This window comes from Tursiops truncatus, chromosome 4 (genome assembly GCF_011762595.2).
Source record: "Tursiops truncatus isolate mTurTru1 chromosome 4, mTurTru1.mat.Y, whole genome shotgun sequence".
Lineage (NCBI taxonomy): Eukaryota > Metazoa > Chordata > Mammalia > Artiodactyla > Delphinidae > Tursiops > Tursiops truncatus.
Window position 1 is genome coordinate 14,509,193 of NC_047037.1, and position 23,299 is coordinate 14,532,491.

General features: G+C 40.2%; 1 protein-coding gene across 6 annotated transcripts in view; it reads right to left on the reverse strand.

Moving 5' to 3' along the window:
* ARHGEF26 (Rho guanine nucleotide exchange factor 26) overlaps positions 1-23,299 on the reverse strand; it is a 182,613-nt gene that overhangs the window by 141,360 nt on the left and 17,954 nt on the right. For all 6 annotated transcript variants that reach the window (XM_019934378.3, XM_073803695.1, XM_073803694.1 and 3 more), the window contains 2 exons: positions 5,617-5,673; positions 2,412-2,572 (listed from right to left, as the gene is read on the reverse strand). In XM_019934378.3, coding sequence (XP_019789937.2) covers positions 2,412-2,572; positions 5,617-5,673 — 218 coding nt within the window. The remainder of the gene's footprint in view (positions 1-2,411; positions 2,573-5,616; positions 5,674-23,299) is intronic.

A 23,299-nucleotide genomic window follows, 5' to 3' on the forward strand; every position in this document is an offset into this window, starting at 1 on the left:
CAAATATTACATAGGCATCTCTCCAAATTAAAACACTGTATTTCAAATAAAAACAAAACAAAAAATGTAAAGGATAAAGATATTTCTTGCTTTATCATTTAATGCAGGCCAAGAAGTTTGAGTTTTGTTTTAAAAATGAAAAATGGAAAAAATGTCCAGAATAGCCTCTTATTTTAAGTTACTACAGAAATGAAAACACTTAAATAAAATAATAAGAGATTTGTATTTTCTAAATGAGTGAAATTAAAATAATAAAATTTTCATCTATAATTTAAATAAAATGACTTATTTCAGGGTTAACCAATTATGGTTTTTATCCCCATTTTATATCTAAGAAATGAGTTGGAGAGGTTTAGCAACCTTCTCAAGGTTAACCAACTACCAAGACAAGATGTGATTGCTGGGGCCCAGGCTCCTTCTGAAGCATGCCTGGTACACGAGCAGTGCTGCCGAGGCCCAAAGACTCTCAGGACCCAAAACGTACTCTGTTCAAGAACTGCTGCTACTCAATAGTCAGAACTAACAGCTTTCTCTAGAGTCATTTATACGCTACGAGAAGTGGACTGATGGCCACACGATTCAAAGAACAATTCCAGAGAGGAGTGAAAAACATGCCACCATGGTTTTCAGGAAACATATTCTAATTAACATCATAACTTACATTTTATGGTTGTCAAAACAGAAATAATTCTTTATAGCGATATAGCTAACATGGAGATTTATTTTTGTAGTTAAACCAAAGTACAAGTTAAAATGAAACTCATTTCAAAATGAGACTCATTTTGAAATCTGAATACCTGTTGAACAGGGACACACCATCTAAGGCTCTTGCTCTTTCCCCTTCACCAACGGGAGAAAGGAGATTTTTCATTTCTCTTACCAAAATGGGCAAGACTGGTACCAAAAAAAACCCAATAGGCTGAACACAAGCAATGACCCAGCTTCTGAAAAAAGACTTCCAAGCTGCAGTGTGTGTCACCACCTGCACACCACAGGCCCCTGTTCTCTAAGGCCCAGCAGGTCCTCTGGACACATATTTTTAAGTATCCACGCCAGTAATAAGTTTGTCAAGATCTTTTCTTGTGGCAGAATCTGACTTCTGAAGTTGTGTCACTACCATAAAATATTGAGAGAGCTCGCTGATCTGACCACAAATTGCATCTCTGCAGTGGCCCCAACTCACATGCTAACCTGTTCAGCACAGATGTTCAATCTTGCAGTTCAAAAGGAAAATCTACCTGCACACAGCGATGGAGCCAGGGATACAAACGTGTTACTGTCACTGCCTACTTGGATTTTCCCTAAAGTGACAAATGAACAACGTCCAGATTCACAAGGGGTACGCACCCCAGGGACAGATCCTGTTTTTTGTGGGCCCTGAAGCCTGTACAATTTGGAGGCCCTCTAAGAAAAAACTTAGGCACAAAAGCAAATATTTAAAAGGTGCCCTTGCAAATGAGGAGCCTTGAAGCTTAAGCTATGAGTTGTACAGTAAACCTACCTTTGACCCAACCATACAAAACTGCTGATATTCAATCCATTTTGATCTACCAAAATGGCACCTCGGGTGGCTCAACACTGCTGGCACATGGCTCCAGTACAGGCTGTGTAGTTCCCTCGGAAGGACAGAAGAGCTCACCACTGGTGTACAAACTGAGCTTCCTGCACTCATTAAGAATAATAATGGAGGGCTTCCCTGGTGGCGCAGTGGTTGAGAGTCGGCCTGCCGATGCAGGGGACACGGGTTTGTGCCCTGGTCCGGGAAGATCCCACATGCCGCGGAGCGGCTGGGCCCGTGAGCCATGGCCGCTGAGCCTCTGCGTCCGGAGCCTGTGCTCCGCAACGGGAGAGGCCACAACAGGGAGAGGCCCACGTACCGAAAAAAATAAAATAAAATAAAAATAATGGAAACTCTTCTAATAGTGCTTATGGAAAGTGAAATAGGGAAAATCTGTAAAAATCGTTACGGTCACTATGACTGCATTTTAAAAATAATATATACATATCTTAACAAGGACAAGACTATTATGAAAATGTAAACAGAAATAATGTCTGTATTTGAATGGTTTGATAGTGAGTTACCTTGTTTCCTTCCAACTAATGTTGTTATATTATTGGCAATAATTAAAAAGGAAAAATAAAAGGGAAAAAGGAGAAATAGGGAGAAAGAGAAGGAATATAGAGACCTTAGATATAACTGTCTTCTGTGACAATTAATTACACACTTAGCATCTGTCTATACATCAACACCTTGAAACACATCTTAAAATTTATTTCAAGGAATAAAGATAAACGCCAATTGAACAAATGAGAGACTTCACACCTCTAAATGTCTTCCTTTTGACATAAGGCAGCTGTTTGTTAACAAGTAATGTCTTGGCATGACCAAAGGCAAACGAAAGTGAACTTACTTTTTGCTTGCCTCACAGACATCTGTAATATTGGAGAAAAGATGGTGACTCTCTGTTTTGGTCATCGTATCACTCAGTGCTTTAGAATTTTTAAACATTCGTATCAAGATCTCCAAGCTGAGTAAATATGAATGTTCAGAGGATATAACTTCAAAGATAGCCTGATAGAAGGAAGAAGAAATGTGTTATTCATTCCTTCAATTAAAGAATTAAACCTAGCTCTCATAATTCTGCTATAAGAATAACATAATATCTTAAAAAATACAAAAAGATAAGTATTAAAAACTACATTACCAAACTACTGTCTTTATATAAGGCACATATACCCAAATTTTGAGAAATAGAGTCACTGCCTAGAATATAACTAGGAAAAAATGAAAGTATTTGGATGACTTGAGACTGCATCCTGAGGTCACACTTTGCCAGGGGGCAGAATCTCTGGGAGGAAGCTAGGGCATGTCGTAAAATCTCAGTGTGACATTAATTAACCTTTGGGGTCATCTCCTCCAGCCCTGATTTCAAAGCATGCTGCTCTGGGACAGTGAAGATTTATGGACCTCACTTGGGATTCAGAGAAAATTTCTCACAAATACATTTCTTCCCTCCCTTGTGGGTCCTCCTTTCTCTCCCTATGTTTTAATCCAACTAATTTGTGGTTAATAAGAACAAATATTCTGGGTTCATTAAAGAGCGTGATTGGACCTACCCTCAAAAGGTTCTTATCAGCCACAGGAATTCTTTTATATAAACTCATACAACTGAAAGTAATTCCGTCCAACAAGCCACCCTCTCTGCTCTCATCAGTGTCTCAAGAAGGAGCGAAGGACCCTCGGCAGAAACTCTTGGTGTCAGGCACACAGTGGTTTACCTGTAAGCGTTCATTAATTATCAAAAGCCAACCCATATATGTGGAGAGACACCAGCGCCCTGTGTAAGGAACTCATCTAGCACCTTAACAAAATCAGATTCTCCAAGAATGGCCAGGCAGGGAGAATTCCTCCTCAAGGACGGGTAGTGAACATCCTTGCAGGCTTGAGGTTCCCATCCTTCCTGGAGACCTACCCTAGTAACACTGCCATCAACCCCCTTGACCTCCAGGGTTCTTCCCCTCAGTGCTTGGCCCAAAGGGCACAGAAGATTCTCCCCGTGAGACCCTGTGCTCCAGCTGAGGCCGGGTGGGAGCAGTTAGGCACAGGCAGGTGGACACCCCGCTGCCGGTAGGTGAGCCATAATTCTTTAAGTCAGGTTAGTGGTGCTAGTCTCGGGGTTCACCTCTCTTCTTAGCATCCATAAGCTTTTAGAGAAGTCATACTGGTCTAACCTCAGTTGCACTCCAGGGACTTAAGTGATATAATCATCTAATGAGTAAAGAGTAAGAACATTAAGAGTCTCATTCAACCTGTATCTCGTGTGATTCTATTCAATCAATACAATTATCATCAGGAAATGTCATGCAAACTAAAGAAAATTCACCCATCCTGACCAAAAATAATGGATTTCAGGTTGTTGATGGATATAGTGCCTTGGAATGACTAAAAAATATTTTCAAAAGCAAAGACTTTTGTAATCAAATCCAAAATGTGAAGATTCAAACAAAAAGATATGATAAACTATACAGAGTAGATCACAGGAAAAGATGACTAAGTGGTAGTTTAATATAATAAGTTTAATGTAATAACTTAAAACATGCAATTGGGTCATCAACTACTTAAAAGCAAATCACATTAGACCTGTTAAAATATCTGTACAGGAACAGAAAGAAACCATAGTTAGATTTGCTGTCATTACCAGGGATTGAACCTGGGCCCTTGCCAGTGAAAGCACAGAGTCCTAACCTCTGGACTGCCAGGGAATTCCCAGTCATTACTTTTTTAAATCACAAATCTAAATAAATATTTTCAAAATATAAGGGAAACGGAATAGGTTTAAAAGAAAAGAAATATTCAAATGGGACTAGGACCCTGGAGAAGCTCTTGAATTTGTCCACAAACAGAGAGAAATATTGTTTATGCCACAATGTTAACCATAAAGAAAAGAAGTACTACCTGTTGTCCCTCACTAGGAGAACAGATTTTTTTTTAAAGTAGTATTTAGAGAATGGAATACTATTCAGTAGTTTGAATAAATGATCTAGATTAACATGCATTAACATGGATAAATCTCAAAAACAATGTTGAATGTAAAAAGCAACCAACCAAAACATGTTCAGAATCATACCACTTATCTACATCTTAACAGATACACACAAGTATATGTACATAAATATACCTAATACGTGATTGGATGGATACACATCGATTCATAATTATAGTTGCCTCTGGGGAGGACAGGAAGGGAATGAGACAGAGGAGGAGAATGTAGGACTTCTATTTTAGTGAAAGTCTTAGTTTCTTTATAAATAAAAATAAGGAAAAAATTATAAATGTAATACATTTTTAATTCTCAGAGACGTATACACCAATGTTATATACTATTTTGTTTTTTTAAAGTTAAAAAAATGGCACTACAAAGCATCCTTATATTTTTGTGTTATTTCAGGCCAATGAAATAAGAAAAAGGTATCTCACGTCCTCTGTGGAATTGATTTACATGCATGTATATGCCTAAGCTTCTGTATCTCCATACTCACATGCATAAAACAGAAGGAAAGTACTTTGACAACTTCGCAATATTATTACAGTGAGCAATTTTCTTAAACTGCATTTATTAAACTTCAAGTTATGAAACCCTCTTATTATGTTTTACTTTTTATTAGGTAAACTTTTATTTGGGTATAATTTTAGATTTATAGAAATCTTGCAAAGAGGGTTCAGATTTCCTATACTTCCTTCACCTGGCTTTCCCTATCCAGGGTACATTACATTTTGTCTGCAGACAAATATTCACACTTTATTCAGATTTCACCAGTTTTTCCACTAACACCCTTTTTCAGTTCCAGGATCTAAGTAATGTCTGCTTCATTTTTCAACGTATTTTTTCCAATGTAAATACACGCAGACTAGGTGCTTTGTTAAGTTAAAATGACATTGGTATATTTTAAATTTTCTTTTATGGGGGCTTATGTGTAGTTTTATTTGACAATGATCACATACTCCTTTTGTAAAAAAAAAAAAAAACAACAAAATGGATACATCGTCAAAGGAAAATGCTGAACGTAACAGGCACCCCTTGGAACCCTAAAGCATCTGCTTGGTGGAAAACATACCTCTTGTCTCTTTCTTTCTTCCTGGCTAACTGTCTGAGATAATCCATTTCTTTTCACCTAGGGGGAAAAGCAAAATAAAGTTGAGCGCATTTACTTAAACAACTTCTTTATTATGTAAGACAGAACCCTATGCCCTTCGAAAATGAATTAAGAGAAATTACGCAAAATGTTGAATTCAGTACATACTAATTTTGAGTCTCACACCCCTCAAATGACATTTAATTACACTAATAAATTAGCATAGCTCAACATTAAAGAAATGAAAAGTGTCTAGAACACTATCCTATCAGGTTGAGTTAATCTGTTCTACTCTTAGTTCTGGCTATTCCTAAAATACTTATGAAATTAATCTTCTGATTCATAAGTGAAGAAATTCCTGATAATAAAGAAAATGAAGCCGCCACTCTAAGAGATTACTGCCCAGAACCCTGGTCAGTAATATGGTGTCCTTATCTCATTGAAAGAGTAATTTTAACACTATTTTTTCACAAAGACTCAGTGGAACAGCAATGCTCTATAAAAACCCAATCAAACAAGGAAAACACAGTCCCCTTGGCCCAATTTCAGCAGTCTTTGAGGCATATTTAATTTTGACAAATAAGGATATTAACCTGATAGTCTTTGGAGAAGCCACAGTACCTACAAGAACCAAGAATGCTACCATTCTTCTTCTGCAAGTAGCATACTTGCAGTAATACAGTTGTATCCCTAGTTGAATCCCTGCGGTTCCTGACTCAACTGCCACACATTTTTACCTGACTGCTGTAGTTCCTATCAAAATTCAGTCTCTAACCCAAAGAGTAGAGGCTGAACTATGAACTCCATGGAGGCAGGACCTGGAGTCTCTTCTGATATACCCGGCACTGAGTCTGGCACATGAAAGATATTCATGTTTTTCAGTTAAAGTTTAATTAGCAAAAGGTAAGGCCTATGCAAAATACCGACCAATTAAATCCTGCCCTTCACAGGAAGAAGAGCAGGAAGACAGTGCCCTCCCCTTGTGTGAAAAATTAATAGCAATAAAAAATAACAAAGGTCTTCAAACGTTTGGCTACCATACTTCTCAAAAAAACCCGTAAAAACCATGTTCCCTTAGACCCATTTTTAAGTTGGCATCTCAGATTTTCATCCTAAACTTAAAGAATTTTAAAGATATATTTTGGGGCTTCCCTGGTGGCGCAGTGGTTGAGGGTCCGCCTGCCGATGCAGGGGACACGGGTTCGTGCCCTGGTCCGGGAAGATCCCACATGCTGCGGAGCAGCTGGGCCCGTGAGCCATGGCCACTGAGCCTGCGCGTCCGGAGCCTGTGCTCCGCAACGGGAGAGGCCACAACAGTGAGAGACCCGCGTACCCAAAAAAAAAAAAAAAAAAAAAAAAAAAAAGATATATTTTGCTGCTAATTGTAAATTTAGACATTTTAACCGTGTGTTATTTTAAATGTATCCAATGAAATATAAAAACCATGATGACTAAATACCTATTGCATAACATCATTCATTCAAAAATAAATAAGCTTTTCTTAACAGTTGAAGATTTTACATTATTCTTCTTTCTCCTTGAAATCTCATTTAGATGTCAATCCCACCCCCCTAAGATTCCTAGTATAATTCTATATGTCAGGGTGTCTTATTAGTCACCCTAGCATACTTTAACACAAAATAGGTTTTTACATTTAATTTTCTAAAATTTCCTGTGACCAATAAGCTTTAAGCATAAAGACTCTTCTGTATTGTACAATCACTACAAATAGCATTACTAATCTATAATCAAAATGACACAATTACTTCTAATTTCAACGCATTAGCCCTAAAAGTAAAATTTTACTGACAGTGCAACTCTGAGTGAGACGGTGGCTTAATTAAAGGAGGCTTTGCTGAAACCAGTATTTCAAATTGACCCCATTTTATCTTGTGCCTGTGATTTAACACGTTGAGACAGGGCACCAAAGTAAGATTTGATACGGCTGAGAGAGATGGCTTTCTTTAGAAAAATGGCAAAAGGGGTAACTGTGAAAGTGGAAGTTGGAAAAAAATAAAAAACCTGGTGTAACACTTTAACTGCAGATACAGTCTCAGCTTTAGAAAAAAGAATACCTACAAGTTGAGAATCTGGAAAATGGTCCCCTTAAAACTATTCCTGCCCACCTCACATCATCTTGCTGAATGCCCCGGGGTGTGATGCATATCCCAGGGTGAAGACCGCTGGCACACAATTCTCTACATTGTGGGGTCAGGGTAATAAACAACTACATGTTACTGCCTTTAATCTGATTGTTGGAAAAGGTTAGAAAGCAGTGCAGTAGAGTAGACAGAGTCCTAAATCAATAGTAAAATCAGCAATCATTTACTGAGCACCAGGAAATACGCTGTGTATTTTATATCCCATTCCCACTGAATCCTCATAAAAATTCTAAAAAGCCAATACTACTTTTATGCCCATTTAACAGATGGGAATAACAACTAAGGCTTAGGATCCCAGATCACACAGCTAATAGGTAGCAAGGCCAGGATCCCCATCCAGGCCTGTCAACTTCAGGGCTCCCACTCTTAATCATGATATCATCAGGGATAGGAACTCCCAGCTTTCTATGAGAGGCACCCCATTTCTAAGGTTGGATGATCACCACGACAACCCCTTCTAATGCCAGGTCTGTACCAAGTCTCCATATGTTTGTTTTCATCCCCCCATATCACGGCATGTTGTAATGCCTTACCCACCATCCTGACCCTGGGTCAGCCTGTCAGCAAGAACTCATGGCTAAAAAGGCTTCTTCAAACATTTTAATAAGGTAGGAGACTGGACAGAAGAATGAAACCGTTCAGAGCTGCTCCCATTTGGTTAACCCTGAGCAGGAACTTCACAGGATTTCCTGCCTGACACAAAGTCCTGACAGATCAATATCCCAGCATCACGCCCACTGTCTCTGCAGGTGAGGTCACCAGCAAGAATTTCCAGGCCACCGGCATCTCTATCCACAACTACTGCTGACTTCAAGCCCGGAAATCTTAAGGGGAAGAGAGCGAAGCATGTGGGCTTAGAGACCTACCCAGATACAGCTAGTTTACTGAGGGATAAAGAGTACTACATCCTATCAAAAAGAAAAAGAAAAAAATCCCCAGCTAAAGTAGTTGCTCTTCTGAGGGGGGAGAGAAGGTAGTTTTGAAAAAGGCAAAGTACTAATTGCATAGGATTATCATCTTTCACTCATAATACTAATTTAAAAAATGATAAAATATTCCTTTACCCAAAAAAGTCATCAGTAAGAGACCAGCAGCCCATACAAAACTGACCAAAAAGAAAAAAAGATTCCATGAAGCAGTCTTGGGTTATAATTAAGAAAACGGGCACATTCAGGGAATCTGAAAACTGGCTCTGGAGAGCTGTGATGAGCCAGCTCCTCCTGGCTGGCTGCCAGACCACTGCTCCAGGTCCTGGCTGGACAGGTTCTTCTCCTGAGCCAAGAGGAAGCATTCTGTCCACCTGAGACCTTCCACGTTCAACTCTAAATTAAGCAGAGCAGGTGCCTGGAGGTCGAAGGTCAAGAGCAGCAAGATTATTTCAGAGCCTGAAGAATTTGGAAGATGAAACCAGAGAAAGAAGGGGAGAGAGGTTATAAAACAGGGCCTCACAGAGACCGGCAGAAGGCAGGCAGGAGAAAACTGGGGGAGAATGAAAACACAGAGCAAAGTGTCAAGCGGAAAGAAGCAAGGAAAGAAGGGGGTAAGGGAGGGAGGGAAAGGAAAGAAGGAGAAAGAATGCGTGCAAAGATTTTAATAGTAAATATCTCTGGAAATTTTCTATTCAACACCAGTGACCTTACTGCTAAACTGAAGTAAAAATCTTTGGAAGGCCCAGGCTCTTCTTTTGCACAAAAAAAAATGTGTATAAAGCGTATGTTTATACCTATAGTTTTTACATTTACATGTTTTCTGCAGTTTGCACAGTTTTGCTAAGAGAATCTAGCAAAATTCTCCAAGGGTTCTCCTTGTTTCCATGTATGGAAAAGAAAATACACCAGCTTCCAAAATGGATTCCTATTTTGTTATCTAAAATGAAAGAAATTAAATTGTACAGCCTCTTTTTTTCTTTTTTAAATATATATTTTGCAGTGGGGGCTCTGGCCCAGCACAAACGGGAACACACAGACAGCCAAGCAACACTCCTTTACAGCTCTCTTCTGACCTCACTTGAACTTTCTCATTCCTCACTGGTCTAAATTTTTTATTTAACTATCTCATCAAGTAGAATGACATAAGTAGTTTAATGAAACATTAAGAACTAGATTCCATTTGGGGTTCTTGATTTCGTATAATCTAAGCAATTCACAAAACTCTTCAGATCTTGCCATGGCAGACGATAAACTCTAAGGAGAAAGTGTGAATATATGTCAATACTGTCAACATTTGAAGCGGATAAAAATTAATTCAAATAAAACAACAAAACTGTAGCTCACAACTACAGTTCTGAGATAAGCTGAAAAATATGAACATATATTATGTGGCCCGTCAAGACAGTGAATGCAGGGAACTCACTAATGTCATAACAGTCCTAAATTCATAATTATAAATTATATTTTTACTGCTGTAACTGGATTGAAATTCTCCTCCCATGATTTTTGTAACCAGTATATTTTCCATGTTCAAAGAGACAGAAGTTAACAACTGGCTAAAACTAATAAAGGACAGTAGAAGATACTTCATCTATGGATATGATAGTCGTACTAAACCCAAGATATAGTTTCCGAAATTTATAAAAGCGTAAACTCCCTAAAGTACAGACCCAAAAGTTAATTAATGGATACTCCACCTAAAATTGACGGCGAGTAAGTCAGAGAAAGACAAATATCGTATAATGTGACTTACATATGGAATCTAAAAAAATGATGTAAATGAACTTATTTACAAAACAGAAATAGACTCACAGACATAGAAAACAAACTTACTGTTACCAAAGGGGAAAGGGGGGGAGAGATAAATTAGGAATTTGGGAGTAACATGAACACACTACTACATATAAAATAGATAAACAGCAAGGAACTACTGTATAGCACAGGGAACTATACTCAACATTCTGTAATAACCTATATGGGGAAAGAATCTGAAAAAAGAATAGATATATGTATATGTACAACTGAGTCACTTTGCTGTACACCTGAAACTAATACAACATTGTCAGTTAACTATACTTTAATTTTTAAAAATGGTTAAAAAATAAACAAATAAAATAAAATGGATGCCGATTTCCTTCTTGATACTTTGCCAATCTGAGCTTGTTAGATGACTGTCCCACAGAGGAACAACCAGGCTTTAGGTAGTAATTCCACTCCCGCATTCACCACAGCTACAGGTGTTTTCACCTCATGAAGAACTGTGTTAGGAAAACCATAAGCTTTGTGCAATATTCCTTGGCCTTTGACACCACTGACTGGAATAGGTAATAAGCCAGGTTCTCTGCACCTCCAACAGAGCCCTGAGGTTGCCATTTATACAGAGCCTATCTACAGGATAGAGTCGGCCCTGTACTTGTGGACAGAGCCAAGATGAACTACACCAGTCACCTGGCTGATCAGATGACCATTTTCTATGGGGTAAATGAGGATATGTCCTCAGGCCCTCTGTGACTTGACAGTGTTTCTAGATAAGACAGGTGCACATTCCTTCTGTTTTTCACCGCCAGCCAGAGAAACCAGAATAGGAGGGCCCCCAAAAGACTGACCAACCAAAAAGGCTCAGAAAAGTAGTCAATTAAAAATTAGATCAGATATTTATAATCCAAGATCACACAGGTCCCATAAAGCACTAATGTCCACTGAATACCCATGGGAGCTAAGACCTTTAAACTTGGAGTTACCCACTTGCTGAAAATTGACTGTTTTATTCATGTCTCCTGGTGATTCGCTATTCATGGGCTTCTATTCTCAAGAGTTCAAGTGGGAAGAAAATGAATTGCAAAGTAAAACTACACCACGTGACACAATCACTCCTAGGTCCTTTCTACAGACTTAACACAAGCCGAATAGCCCCTGAATTATAAATGAGCTAGAATTCTTTCACTCCCAACAACATGGGAACAGCGGCTCTCTCAGTGTATGTCTGAAGTTCCTAACGTGAAAAGTCTGCCACAGGCCCGAAACACTGTCCTCTGTAAGCAGTCCCTGCAGGCTGTCTCGGGCCCCACCATGTCCACCGAGAAATCACTGAGATACCTTCCACCTAAGCCACAAGCTGCCGCAGAACATGCACATCAAAGAGCCAGAGATCTGGATAACCAAAGATCAGATAAATGAGGCCAAGATGGGGACAGTGCCATATTTTTAGGGAGGAGCTGGTAAATAGAACACTATTTTTTAGAATAATGAGAGGTAGAAGACAATGGCCCATTTAATAAAATCATATGCTTAATTTAAAAAGATGTCAAGTAACATGTCAGGGACCTTCTCATTCATTTGTTCAAAAAACCAGATCTCCTCTCTGATCTACATTGTTAAGGTTAATTCTACAATCCTCACCAAAGTTCTTGCATCTCAAGAAACAGCAAAGCTCCCCCAGCCTCCCAGAGGTAACCTCAGGTCTGCTAAAACCGTGGCAAACTCAGATAAGACAGGCCAGGGCTTGGGGCTCTTACCCTGTAATGGCCTGAGTCACCCTCTGCAGACAGAGCCAGGATTCCTGATTGAGCCCCAGTTACTTCAGTACAGATATGAGGCCGAGGGGAAAGACCACAAACAGCAAGCTCATTAAATGTACAAGAATAAGTTGCTGTGCTTTGTATGATTTGGGAGATGAGTATGCATTACTTCCTTTGCAGCCAGCCCTCGTAAACCAGCATCCTATATCTAGCCAATTCCTGATTCAGAGGACTGAATCTATTTCTCCAACTACCAATGTATCAAATGCTTACCACGCACCAGGTACTGTTCTTTCCACGCATCTAAAACGTCTAACAATGCCGCAAGGAAGCTATTACTATCACTATTTTACAAAAAAGAAAATGGGGACACAGGAAAGTTAAATCGTCGTTAGCCCTAATAAGTGGCCAAGCTGGGATTCAACCCAGGCCCGCTTGCTGCCTCCAAGGACTAATCTCTCTTTTTTTTTAATAAATGTATGTATATATTTATTTATTTATTTTTGGCTGCGTTTGGTCTTCGTTGCTGCGCACGGGCTCTCTCTAGTTGCAGCGAGTGGGGGCTACTCTTCATTGCAGTGGCGGGCTTCTCAATGCGGTGGCTTCTCTTGTTGCAGAGCACAGGCTTTAGGCGCGCAGGCTTCAGGAGTTGTGGCTCGTGGTCTCTAGAGCGCAGGCTCAGTAGTTGTGGTGCACTAGGTTAGTTGCTCCGTGGCATGTGGGATCTTCCCGGACCAGGGCTTGAACCGTGGTTAAGAATCCACCCATTGTCAGGTGGATTCTTAACCACTGCACCACCAGGGAAGCCCCAAAGACTAATCTCTTAACCACCGTGGTGCACTGCCTTCTCATGCTTCTGAATTTCTTAAGAGGTGTGACCTGCAGCTACTTTTCCCTTAAACTAAGGTCCTCCCCCTGGATGCCGCAGAAACTGCATCCCCAACTGAATTCCCAGCTCCTGATGCAGAGAAAGTTAAGCTGTTAGCAGGGCGCCTGGCAATTTTTAACTTGTTGATTAGTACTGACATTTGTGGAATCTCCTCAAATTCCTCTCTCTGACTTGTGGCTCTCAATACCGTCATTCCCCTGTGGGCTACTGAGCCTGGACCCAAGTGTACTCAATCTCTATTCCCCCGTGAGAGAGAAACCCAGTTCTCCTTTTTCTATCTGCAATCAGGAGGAGAAAATGAGATTAGGACATATACGAAAAGCTCATGACACAGAAGTAGAGAGGATAAAAAGTAAACTGGTTTTAGGGGAAAAAGGCGATTCCATAAAGTTATTTAATAAAAGATGAACAGTTTTTAAAAGTGGAATATTTAATAAAATACGGAGGAGGAGACCAGACTAATAACAGTGGTGAACAGTGGAGGGGGTTGGGAATGGTGGTAAAATCAGAGCAACTTTCAGTCTTAACTGTTGTGTTTAGTTTTGTAATAAGGTGAATGTATTTGCATTACTTTTGTAATTCAAAAATAATTGTTTCAAAGAACTTAATTTAAATTTTGATTTTAAGTTGGAATACTAGGAATAAACTAATGACTAACAAAGGGAATTGGTTGAAAGAATCAAACACCTACTTATTTGATGAAATATAACATGAGCTTTACAAAGGCTGTTGTGGAAGAAACTCTAATAACATGGAAAGTCATTCACAACATTGTTAAGAGAAAAAAACAGGTTACAAAACAGCAGGTTTAATGACCTGAGAAAATATTTACAACACTGTTAAAGGGAAAATATGAGTAATAAGACAATATTATTGGTTAATTTTGCTTAAAGGAAAAGGAAAACTCTAAATACACATTAAGGAAAAAAAAAGTCTGAAAAGTTATATATCAAAATGTCAACAGTGATTGGATGGGAGGGATTGCAACTAATTTTTATTTTCTTCTTTTTATCTATTGGTACTTTTTGATTTTTCTATAATAAGCATCTCTTGGCTTTGGAATTAAAGCATTATTTTTAATAAAAACTAAAATATGTTTCAAAGTCCTCTCTCAAAAAAGAAACAAAGCAAGTAGGACAGGCAAATGGAACTGTTTACGGATGCCAATAATACCTGCATTTCTTTGTTTCTGCCCACAGGAAAACTCTTAAGTGAGAGGTGACCATGAGAGAGATTTCAGTCAAGCCCAAGCCGGGCAGTGGCTTATGAGGCAGTGTTGAAAGTGAGTGATGACAGGCAGGTGTGCAGATGGGCGAGCAGAGGAGGACTCGGCTGGAGTCGCATAATTGACAATGACGCCGATGACACAGTGAAGGCGTGAGTCAGGAAGGGGCTGATGAAGGCAGAACAGGTCCGAGGGGCTCCTCTTGCACAAGAGGACACCTGTTTGTAAAGGTGGTGCCAACACCTTGGCTGCCATTTTGTTTTTGCTTCTTGTTTTCGGAACGTGGCAGATGGATAGAAATGATCACCTCCAAACAGTAAGTTCCTTAGAACAACACTGACACTGAAGTTAGTTTCTGGTTTTTTTTTTTTTTTTTTTTCTTGCTGTACGCAGGCCTCTCACTGTTGTGGCCTCTCCCGTTGCGCAGCACAGGCTCCAGACGCGCAGGCTCAGCGGCCATGGCTCACGGGCCCAGCCGCTCCGCGGCATGTGGGATCTTCCCGGACCGGGGCACGAACCCGTGTCCCCTGCATCGGCAGGTGGACTCAACCACTGTGCCACCAGGGAAGCCCTGAAGTTAGTTTCTTAGATTGGCAATAAAACCTAAGCTGAGTAAAACCTGTTTTGGAAAAATGGATACTAAAGAGAACTAATAGGGACTTCCCTGGAGGTCCAGTAGTTAAGATGCCGCACTTTCACTGCAGGGGGCACGGGTTCGACCCCTGGTCAGGAAAATAAGATTCCACATGCCGCATGGTACAGCCAAAAAACTAAAAATAAAAAAAAGTGGACTGATGTTTTACATGAGATGTTCAAAGCACGCAGTGGTTCCACTGGGCAGGAATTACCTTATTATATGGAGGAGACCTGAGAAATAGGCACAGAATTACCACTGTTCTCCCATTTACCTATATCTCAAGCTTCCTTCAAGCAATAGTTTATACTTCTATTGCTTTTATTTTCCACTCTTCTGCCCATCTAGCCCGTCTAGTTTTAGTCAGAGTCTCTAGAGAGCACTTTCCTGACCTTTACTGCTTTCTATGATATCTATCTGTGTCATTCATTTTCGCATTCTGTCCTACATTCTTTCAAAAACATCACTTAAACCTTTCATTTCTATTGTCTCCTAAACCAGCTTCTAAGTTCCTGCAGCGCAGGTACTGGTTTTCAGTTTGATTTGTTTGCCCCATCCAGCACAATGCAGTGCAACACAAATGAATTCTGCAGTTAGATACCAGCGTTTTCAAGCTACAAGCTTATAACCTCTTAGTGAATAGCAAAATAAAACCCAAGAATTTCTGATTGTCATCTACTTAAAGGTAACAAAACAGAAAGGACAGAATAGAGAATACCATAGCGCACTGCATGTATTGAGGGTAACTTCTGTTTTGTAAAGCTTTTGTTTGAGATACACACACGTGCACCCATGAACACACCTACTGGCTTACAAGTAAAATGTATTTCTCATTATGTTAAGCCACTGATATAGACCATGTTTGCAATGTCAACTCCACCATATGTAAATTTACACTAGATATGTCGGTCATGTCACTTAACACTCCCACTCACCCTCAGAAGAAAAGCTATTCTACTCAGAGCTTCTGCAAAAGCAGCAGCCCAAGAGCCCACATTTCACACCATCATGGAGGCCAAAGCTGATTGGAAAAGAGCTACTTAAGCACCTGATCAAATAACAGTAAATGTTTAAGTGACCTATTTAAGTGGGGGGAAAGTGGCTGAGCCTATGTGATTCTCTCTCAAGAAATTGACCTGGGGGGACCTCCAAGATGGCAGAGGGGTAAGACACGGACATCACCTTCCTCCCAACAAATACATCAGAAATACATCTACACGTGGAACAGCTCCTACAAAACACCCACTGAACGTTGGCAGAAGACCTCAGACCTTCCAAAAGGCAAGAAACTCCCCACATACCTCGGTAGGGCAAAAGAAAAAAGAATAAACAGAGACAAAAGAATAGGGATGGGACCTGCACCAGTGGGAGGGAGCTGTGAAGGAGGAAAGGTTTCCACACACTAGGAAGCCCCTTCGCGGGCAGAGACTGCGGGTGATGGAGAGGGGAAGCGTCGGAGCCGCAGAGGAGAGCACAGCAACAGGGGTGCTGAGGACAAAGCGGAGAGATTCCCGCACAGAGGATCGGTGCCGACCCCAGCCCGAGAGGCTTGTCTGCTCACCCGCCGCGGCAGGCGGGGCTGGGTGCTGAGGCTCGGGCTTTGGAGGTCAGATCCCAGGGAGAGGACTGGGGTTGGTGGCGTGAACACAGCCTGAAGGGGGCTAGTGCGCCACAACTAGCCGGGAGGGAGTCTGGGAAAAGGTCTGGAGCTGCCTAAGAGGCAAGAGACCATTGTTTTGGGGTGTGCAAGGAAAGGGGATTCAGAGCACTGCCTAAACAAGCTCCAGAGATGGGCATGAACCGCGGCTATCAGCGCAGACCCCAGAGACGGGCATGAGGCGCTAAGGCTGCTGCTGCCGCCACCAAGAAGCCTGTGTGCGAGCACAGGTCACTATCCACACCTCCCCTCCCGGGACCCTGTGCAGCCCACCACTGCCAGGGTCCCGTGATCCAGGGACAACTTCCCTGGGAGAACGCCTGGTGTGCCTCAGGCTGTGCAACGTCACGCCGGCCTCTGCCGCCGCAGGCTTGCCCCACATCCGTACCCATCCCGCCCCCCGGCCTGAGTGAGCCAGAGCCCCCGAATCAGCTGCTCCTTTAACCCCATCCTGTCTGAGCAAAGAACAGACGCCCTCAGGCGACCTACACGCAGGGGTGGGTCCAAATCCAAGCTGAACCCCAGGAGCTGTGCGAACAAAGAAGAGAAAGGGAAATCTCTCCCAGCAGCCTCGGGAGCAGCAGATTAAATCCCCACAATCAAGCTGAAGTACTCTGCATCTGTGGAATACCTGATTAGACAACAAATCAACCCAAAACTGAGGCAGTGGACTTTGGGAGCAACTGTAGACTTGGGGTTCTGCTGTCTGCAACTGACATGTTTCTGATTGTTTTGTTTATCTTAGTATAGTTTTTAGCGCTTGTTATCATTGGTGGATTTGTTTATTGGTTTGGTTACTCTCTTCTTTTTTTTATTACTTTTATATTTTAATTATTTTTTATTTTAATTATTTTATTTTATTATTTTCTTTCTTTTTTTCTTCCTTTTCTTCTGAGCTGTGTGGCTGACAGGGTCTTGGTGGTCGGGCCTACCGTCAGATCTGAGCCTCTGAAGTGGGGGAGCCGAGTTCAGGACACTGGACCACCAGAGACCTCCTGGCCGCACATAATAACAATTCGCAAGAGCTCTCCCAGAGATCTCGGTCTCAACACTAAGACCCAGCTCCACCCAAAGGCCAGCAAGCTCCAGTGCTGGATGCCCCATGACAAACAACTAGCAGGATGGGAGCACAACCCCACCCATTAGCAGAGGGGCTGCCTAAAATCATACTAAGTTCACAGACACCCCAAAACACACGATTGGACGCTGCCCTGCCCACCAGAAAGACAAGATCCATCCCCACCCATCAGAACACAGGCACCACTCACCTCCACCAGGAAGCCTACACAACCCACTAAACAATCATCAGCCACTGGGGACAGACACCAAAAACAATGGGAACTACAAACCTGCAGCTTGCTAAAAGGAGACCCCAAACACAGTAAGTTAAACAAAATGAAAACACAAAGAAACACACAGCAGATGAAGGAGCAAGGCAAAAACTCACCAGACCAAACAAATGAAGAGGAAATAGGCAGTCTACCTGAAAAAGAATTCAGAGTAATGATAGTAAAGATGATCCAAAATCTTGGAAATAGAATGGAGAAAATACAAGAAACGTTTAACAAGGACCTAGAAGAACTAAAGAGCAAATAAACAACGATGAACAACACAATAAATGAAATTAAAAATTCTCTAGAAGGAATCAATAGCAGAATAACTGAGGCAGAAGAACGGATAAGTGACCTGGAAGATAAAATAGTGGAAATAACTACTGCAGAGCAGAATAAAGAAAAAAGAATGAAAAGAATTGAGGAGAGTCTCAGAGACCAGTGGGACAACACTGAATGCACCAAAATTCAAATTATAGGGGTCCCAGAAGAAGAAGAGAAAAAGAAAGGGACTGAGAAAATATTTGAAGAGATTATAGTTGAAAACTTCCCTAACATGTGAAGGGTAATAGTCAATCAAGTCCAGAAAGTACAGAGTCCCATACAGGATAAATCCAAGGAGAAACATGCCAAGACACATATTATTCAAACTATCAAAAATTAAATACAAAGAAAAAATATTAAAAGCAGCAAGGGAAAAGCAACATAACATACAAGGGAATTCCCATAAGGTTAACAGCTGATCTTTCAGGAGAAACTCTACAAGCCAGAAGGGAGTGGCAGGACATATTTAAAGTGATGAAAGGGGAAAACCTACAACCAAGATTACTCTACCCAGCAAGGATCTCATTCAGATTCGACAGACAAATTAAAATCTTTACAGACAAGCAAAAGTTAAGAGAATTCAGCACCACCAAACCAGCTTTACATCAAATGCTAAAGGAATTTCTCTAGGCAGGAAACACAAAAGAACGAAACGACCTACAAAAACAAACCCAAAACAATTAAGAATATGGTAATAGGAACATACATATCAATAATTAAATTAAATGTAAATGGATTAAATGCTCCAACCAAAACACGCAGACCGGCTGAATGGATACAAAAACAAGACCCGTATATACGCTGTCTACAAGAGACGCACTTCAGACCTAGGGACACATACAGACTGAAAGTGAGGGAATGGAAAAACACTTTTCATGCAAATGGAAATCAAAAAAAAGCTGGAGTAGCAATTCTCATATCAGACAAAATAGACTTTAAAATAAAGACTATTATAAGAGACAAAGAAGGACACTACATAATGATCAAGGGATCAATCCAAGAAGAAGATATAAAAATTGTAAATATTTATGCACCCAACACAGGAGCACCTCAATACATAAGGCAAATGCTAACACCCATAAAAGGGGAAATCGACAGTAACACAATCATAGTAGGGGACTTTAACACCCCACTTTCACCAACAGACAGATCATCCAAAATGAAAATAAAGAAGGAAACACAAGCTTTAAATGCCACATTAAACAAGAGAGACTTAATTGATATTTATAGGACATTCCATCCAAAAAACAACAGAATACACTTTTTTTTCAAGTGCTCATCGAACATTCTCCAGGAAAGATCATATCTTGGGTCACAAATCAAGCCTTGGTAAATTGAAGAAAACTGAAATCATATCAAGTATCTTTTCTGACCACAACGCTATGAGACTAAATATCAATTACAGGAAAAAATCTGTAAAAAGTACAAACACGTGGGGGCTAAAAAATACACTACTAAATAACCAAGATATCACTGAAGAAATCAAAGAGATCAAAACATACCTACAAACAAATGACAATGAAAACATGACAACCCAAAACCTATGGGATGCAGCAAAAGCAGTTCTAAGAGGGAAGTTTATAGCAATACAATCCTACGTCAAGAAACAAGAAAAATCTCAAATAAACTACCTAACCTTACACCTAAAGCAATTAGAGGAAGAAGAACAAAAAAAACCCGAAGTTAGCAGAAGGAAAGAAATCATAAAGATCAGATTAGAAATAAATGAAAAAGAAATGAAGGAAACAATAGCAAAGATAAATAAAGCTAAAGGCTGGTTCTTTGAGAAGATAAACAAAATTGATAAACCACTAGCCAGACTCATCAAGAAAAAAAGGGAGATGACTCAGGTCAACAGAATTAGAAATGAAAAAGAAGTAACAACTGACACTCCAGATATACAAAGGATCATGAGAGATTACTACAAGCAACTATACATCCATTTTAGGACAACCTGGAAGAAATGGACAAATTTGTAGAAAAGCACAACCTTCCCAGACTGAACCAGGAAGAAACAGAAAATATAAACAGACGAATCACAAGCAGTGAAATTGAAACTGTGATTAAAAATCTTCCAACGAACAAAAAAGCCCAGGACCAGATGGCTTCACGGGTGAATTCTAACAAACATTTAGAGAAGAGCTAACACCTATCCTTCTCAAACTCTTCCAAAATATAGCAGAGGGAGGAACACTCCCAAACTCATTCTACAAGGCCAACATCACCCTGACACCAAAACCAGACAATGAGATCACAAAGAAAGAAAACTACAGGCCAGTATCACTGATGAACATAGATGCAAAAATCCTCAACAAAATACTAGCAGACAGAATCCAACAGCACATTGAAAGGATCATACACCATGACCAAGTGGGGTTTATTCCAGGAATGCAAGCATTCTTCAGTATATGCAGATCAATCAATGTGATACACCATATTAATAAACTGAAGGATAAAAACCACATGATAATCTCAATAGACGCAGAAAAAGCTTTCGACAAAATTCAACACCCATTTATGATAAAAACTCTCCGGAAAGTAGGCGTAGAGGGAACTTACTTCAACACAGTAAAGGCCATATATGACAGACCCACAGCCAACATCATTCTCAATGGTGAAAAACAGAAACCATTTCCTCTAAAATCAGAAAGAAGACAAGGATGGTCCACTCTCACCGCTATTATTAAACATAGTTTTGGAAGTTTTAGCCACAACAATGAGAGAAGAAAAAATAAATAAATAAAAGGAATCCAAATCGGAAAAGAAGTAAAGCTGTCACTGTTTGCAGATGACATGATACTACACATAGAGAATCCTAAAGATGTTACCAGAAAACTACTAGAGCTAATCAGTTAATTTGGTAAAGTAGCAGGATACAAAATTAATGCACAGAAATCTCTTGCATTCCGATACACTAATGATGAAAAATCTAAAAGAGAAATTAAGGAAACACTCTCATTTACCACTGCAACAAAAAGAATAAAATACCTAGGAATAAATCTACCTAAGGAGACAAAAGATCTGTATGCAGAAAACTATAAGACACTGATGAAAGAAATTAAAGATGATACCAACAGATGGAGAGATATACCATGTTCTTGGATTAGAAAAAGCAACATTGTGAAAATGACTATACTACCCAAAGCAATCTACAGATTCAATGCAATCCTTATCAAACTACCAATGGCATTTTTCACAGAACTAGAACAAAAAATTGCACAATTTGTATGGAAACACAAAAGACCCCGAATAGCCAAACCAATCTTGAGAAAGAAAAACGGAACTAGAGGAATCAGGCTCCCTGACTTCAGACTATACTGCAAAGCTACAGTAATCAAGACAATATGGTATCGGCACAAAAAGAGAAATATAGATCACTGGAACAGGATAGAAAGTGCAAAGATAAACCCACGCACATATGGTCACCTTACCTTTGATAAAGGAGGCAAGAATATACAATAAAGAAAAGAGAGCCTCTTCAATAAGTGGTGCTGGGAAAACTGGACAGCTACATGTAAAAGAATGAAATTAGAACACTCCCTAACACCATACACAAAAATAAACTCCAAATGTATTAGAGACCTAAATGGAAGGCCAGACACTATAAAACTCTTAGAGGAAAACACAGGAGGAACCCTCTCTGACATAAATCACAGCAAGATCCTTTTTTACCCACCTCCTGGAGAAATGACAATTACAACAAAAATAAACAAAGGGGACCTAGTGAAACTTAAAAGCATTTGCACAGCAAAGGAAACCATAAACAAGACGAAAAGACAACCCTCAGAATGGGAGAAAATATTTGCAAACAAAGCAACTGACAAAGGATTAGTCTCCAAAATATACAAGCAGCTCATGCAGCTCAATATCACAAAAATAAACAACCCAATCCAAAAATGCACAGAAGACCTAAATAGACATTTCTCCAAAGAAGACATACAGACTGCCAATAAACACGTGAAAGGATGCTCAACATCACTAATCATGAGAGAAATGCAAATCAAAACTACAATGAGATATCACCTCACACTGGTCAGAATGGCCATCATCAAAAAATCTAGAAACAATAAATGCTGGAGAGGGTGTGGAGAAAAGGATCCCTCTTGCACCCTGGTGGGAATGTAAATTGGTTCAGCCACTATGGAGAACAGTATGGAGGTTCCTTAAAAAACTACAAATAGAACTACCTTATGACCCAGCAATGCCACTACTGGGCATATACCCTGAGAAAACCATAATTCAAAAAGAGTCATATACCACCATGTTCATTGCAGCTCTATTTACAATAGCCAGGACATGGAAGCAATCTAAGCGTCCATCAACAGATGAACGGATAAAGAAGATGTGGCACATATATACAGTGGAATATTACTCAGCCATAAAAAGAAATGAAATTAAGTTATTTGTAGTGACGTGGATGGACCCAGAGTCTGTCATACAGAGTGGAGTAAGTCAGAAAGAGAAAAACAAATACTGTATGCTAACACATATATATGAAATCAGAAAAAAGATTGTGATGAACCTAGGGGCAGGACAGGAATAAAGACGTAGACAATGGAATTGAGGATGCGGAGAGGGGCAAGGGTAAGCTGGGACGAAGTGAGAGAGTGTCATGGACATATATACACTACCAAATGTAAAATAGATAGCTAGTGGGAAGCAGCTGCATAGCAAAGGGAGATCAGCTCGGTGCTTTGTGACCACCTAGCGGGGTGGGATAGGGAGGGTGGGAGGGAGACGCAAGAGGGAGGAGATATGGGGATATATGTATATGTATAGCTGATTCACTGTAATAAAGCAGAAACTAACACACCACTGAAAAGCAATTATACTCCAATAAAGATGTTTAAAAAATAAAGAAATTGACCTGGGTAACTATACATGGAAGCTGAGAGGATAACATGAGGCAGCGCTGGACCATGCTAGGTAACCTCAAATCTAATTTACAAGAACTCAGAAACTCTGAGTATGCAGGAGTTCTCAGGACAGAAGACAG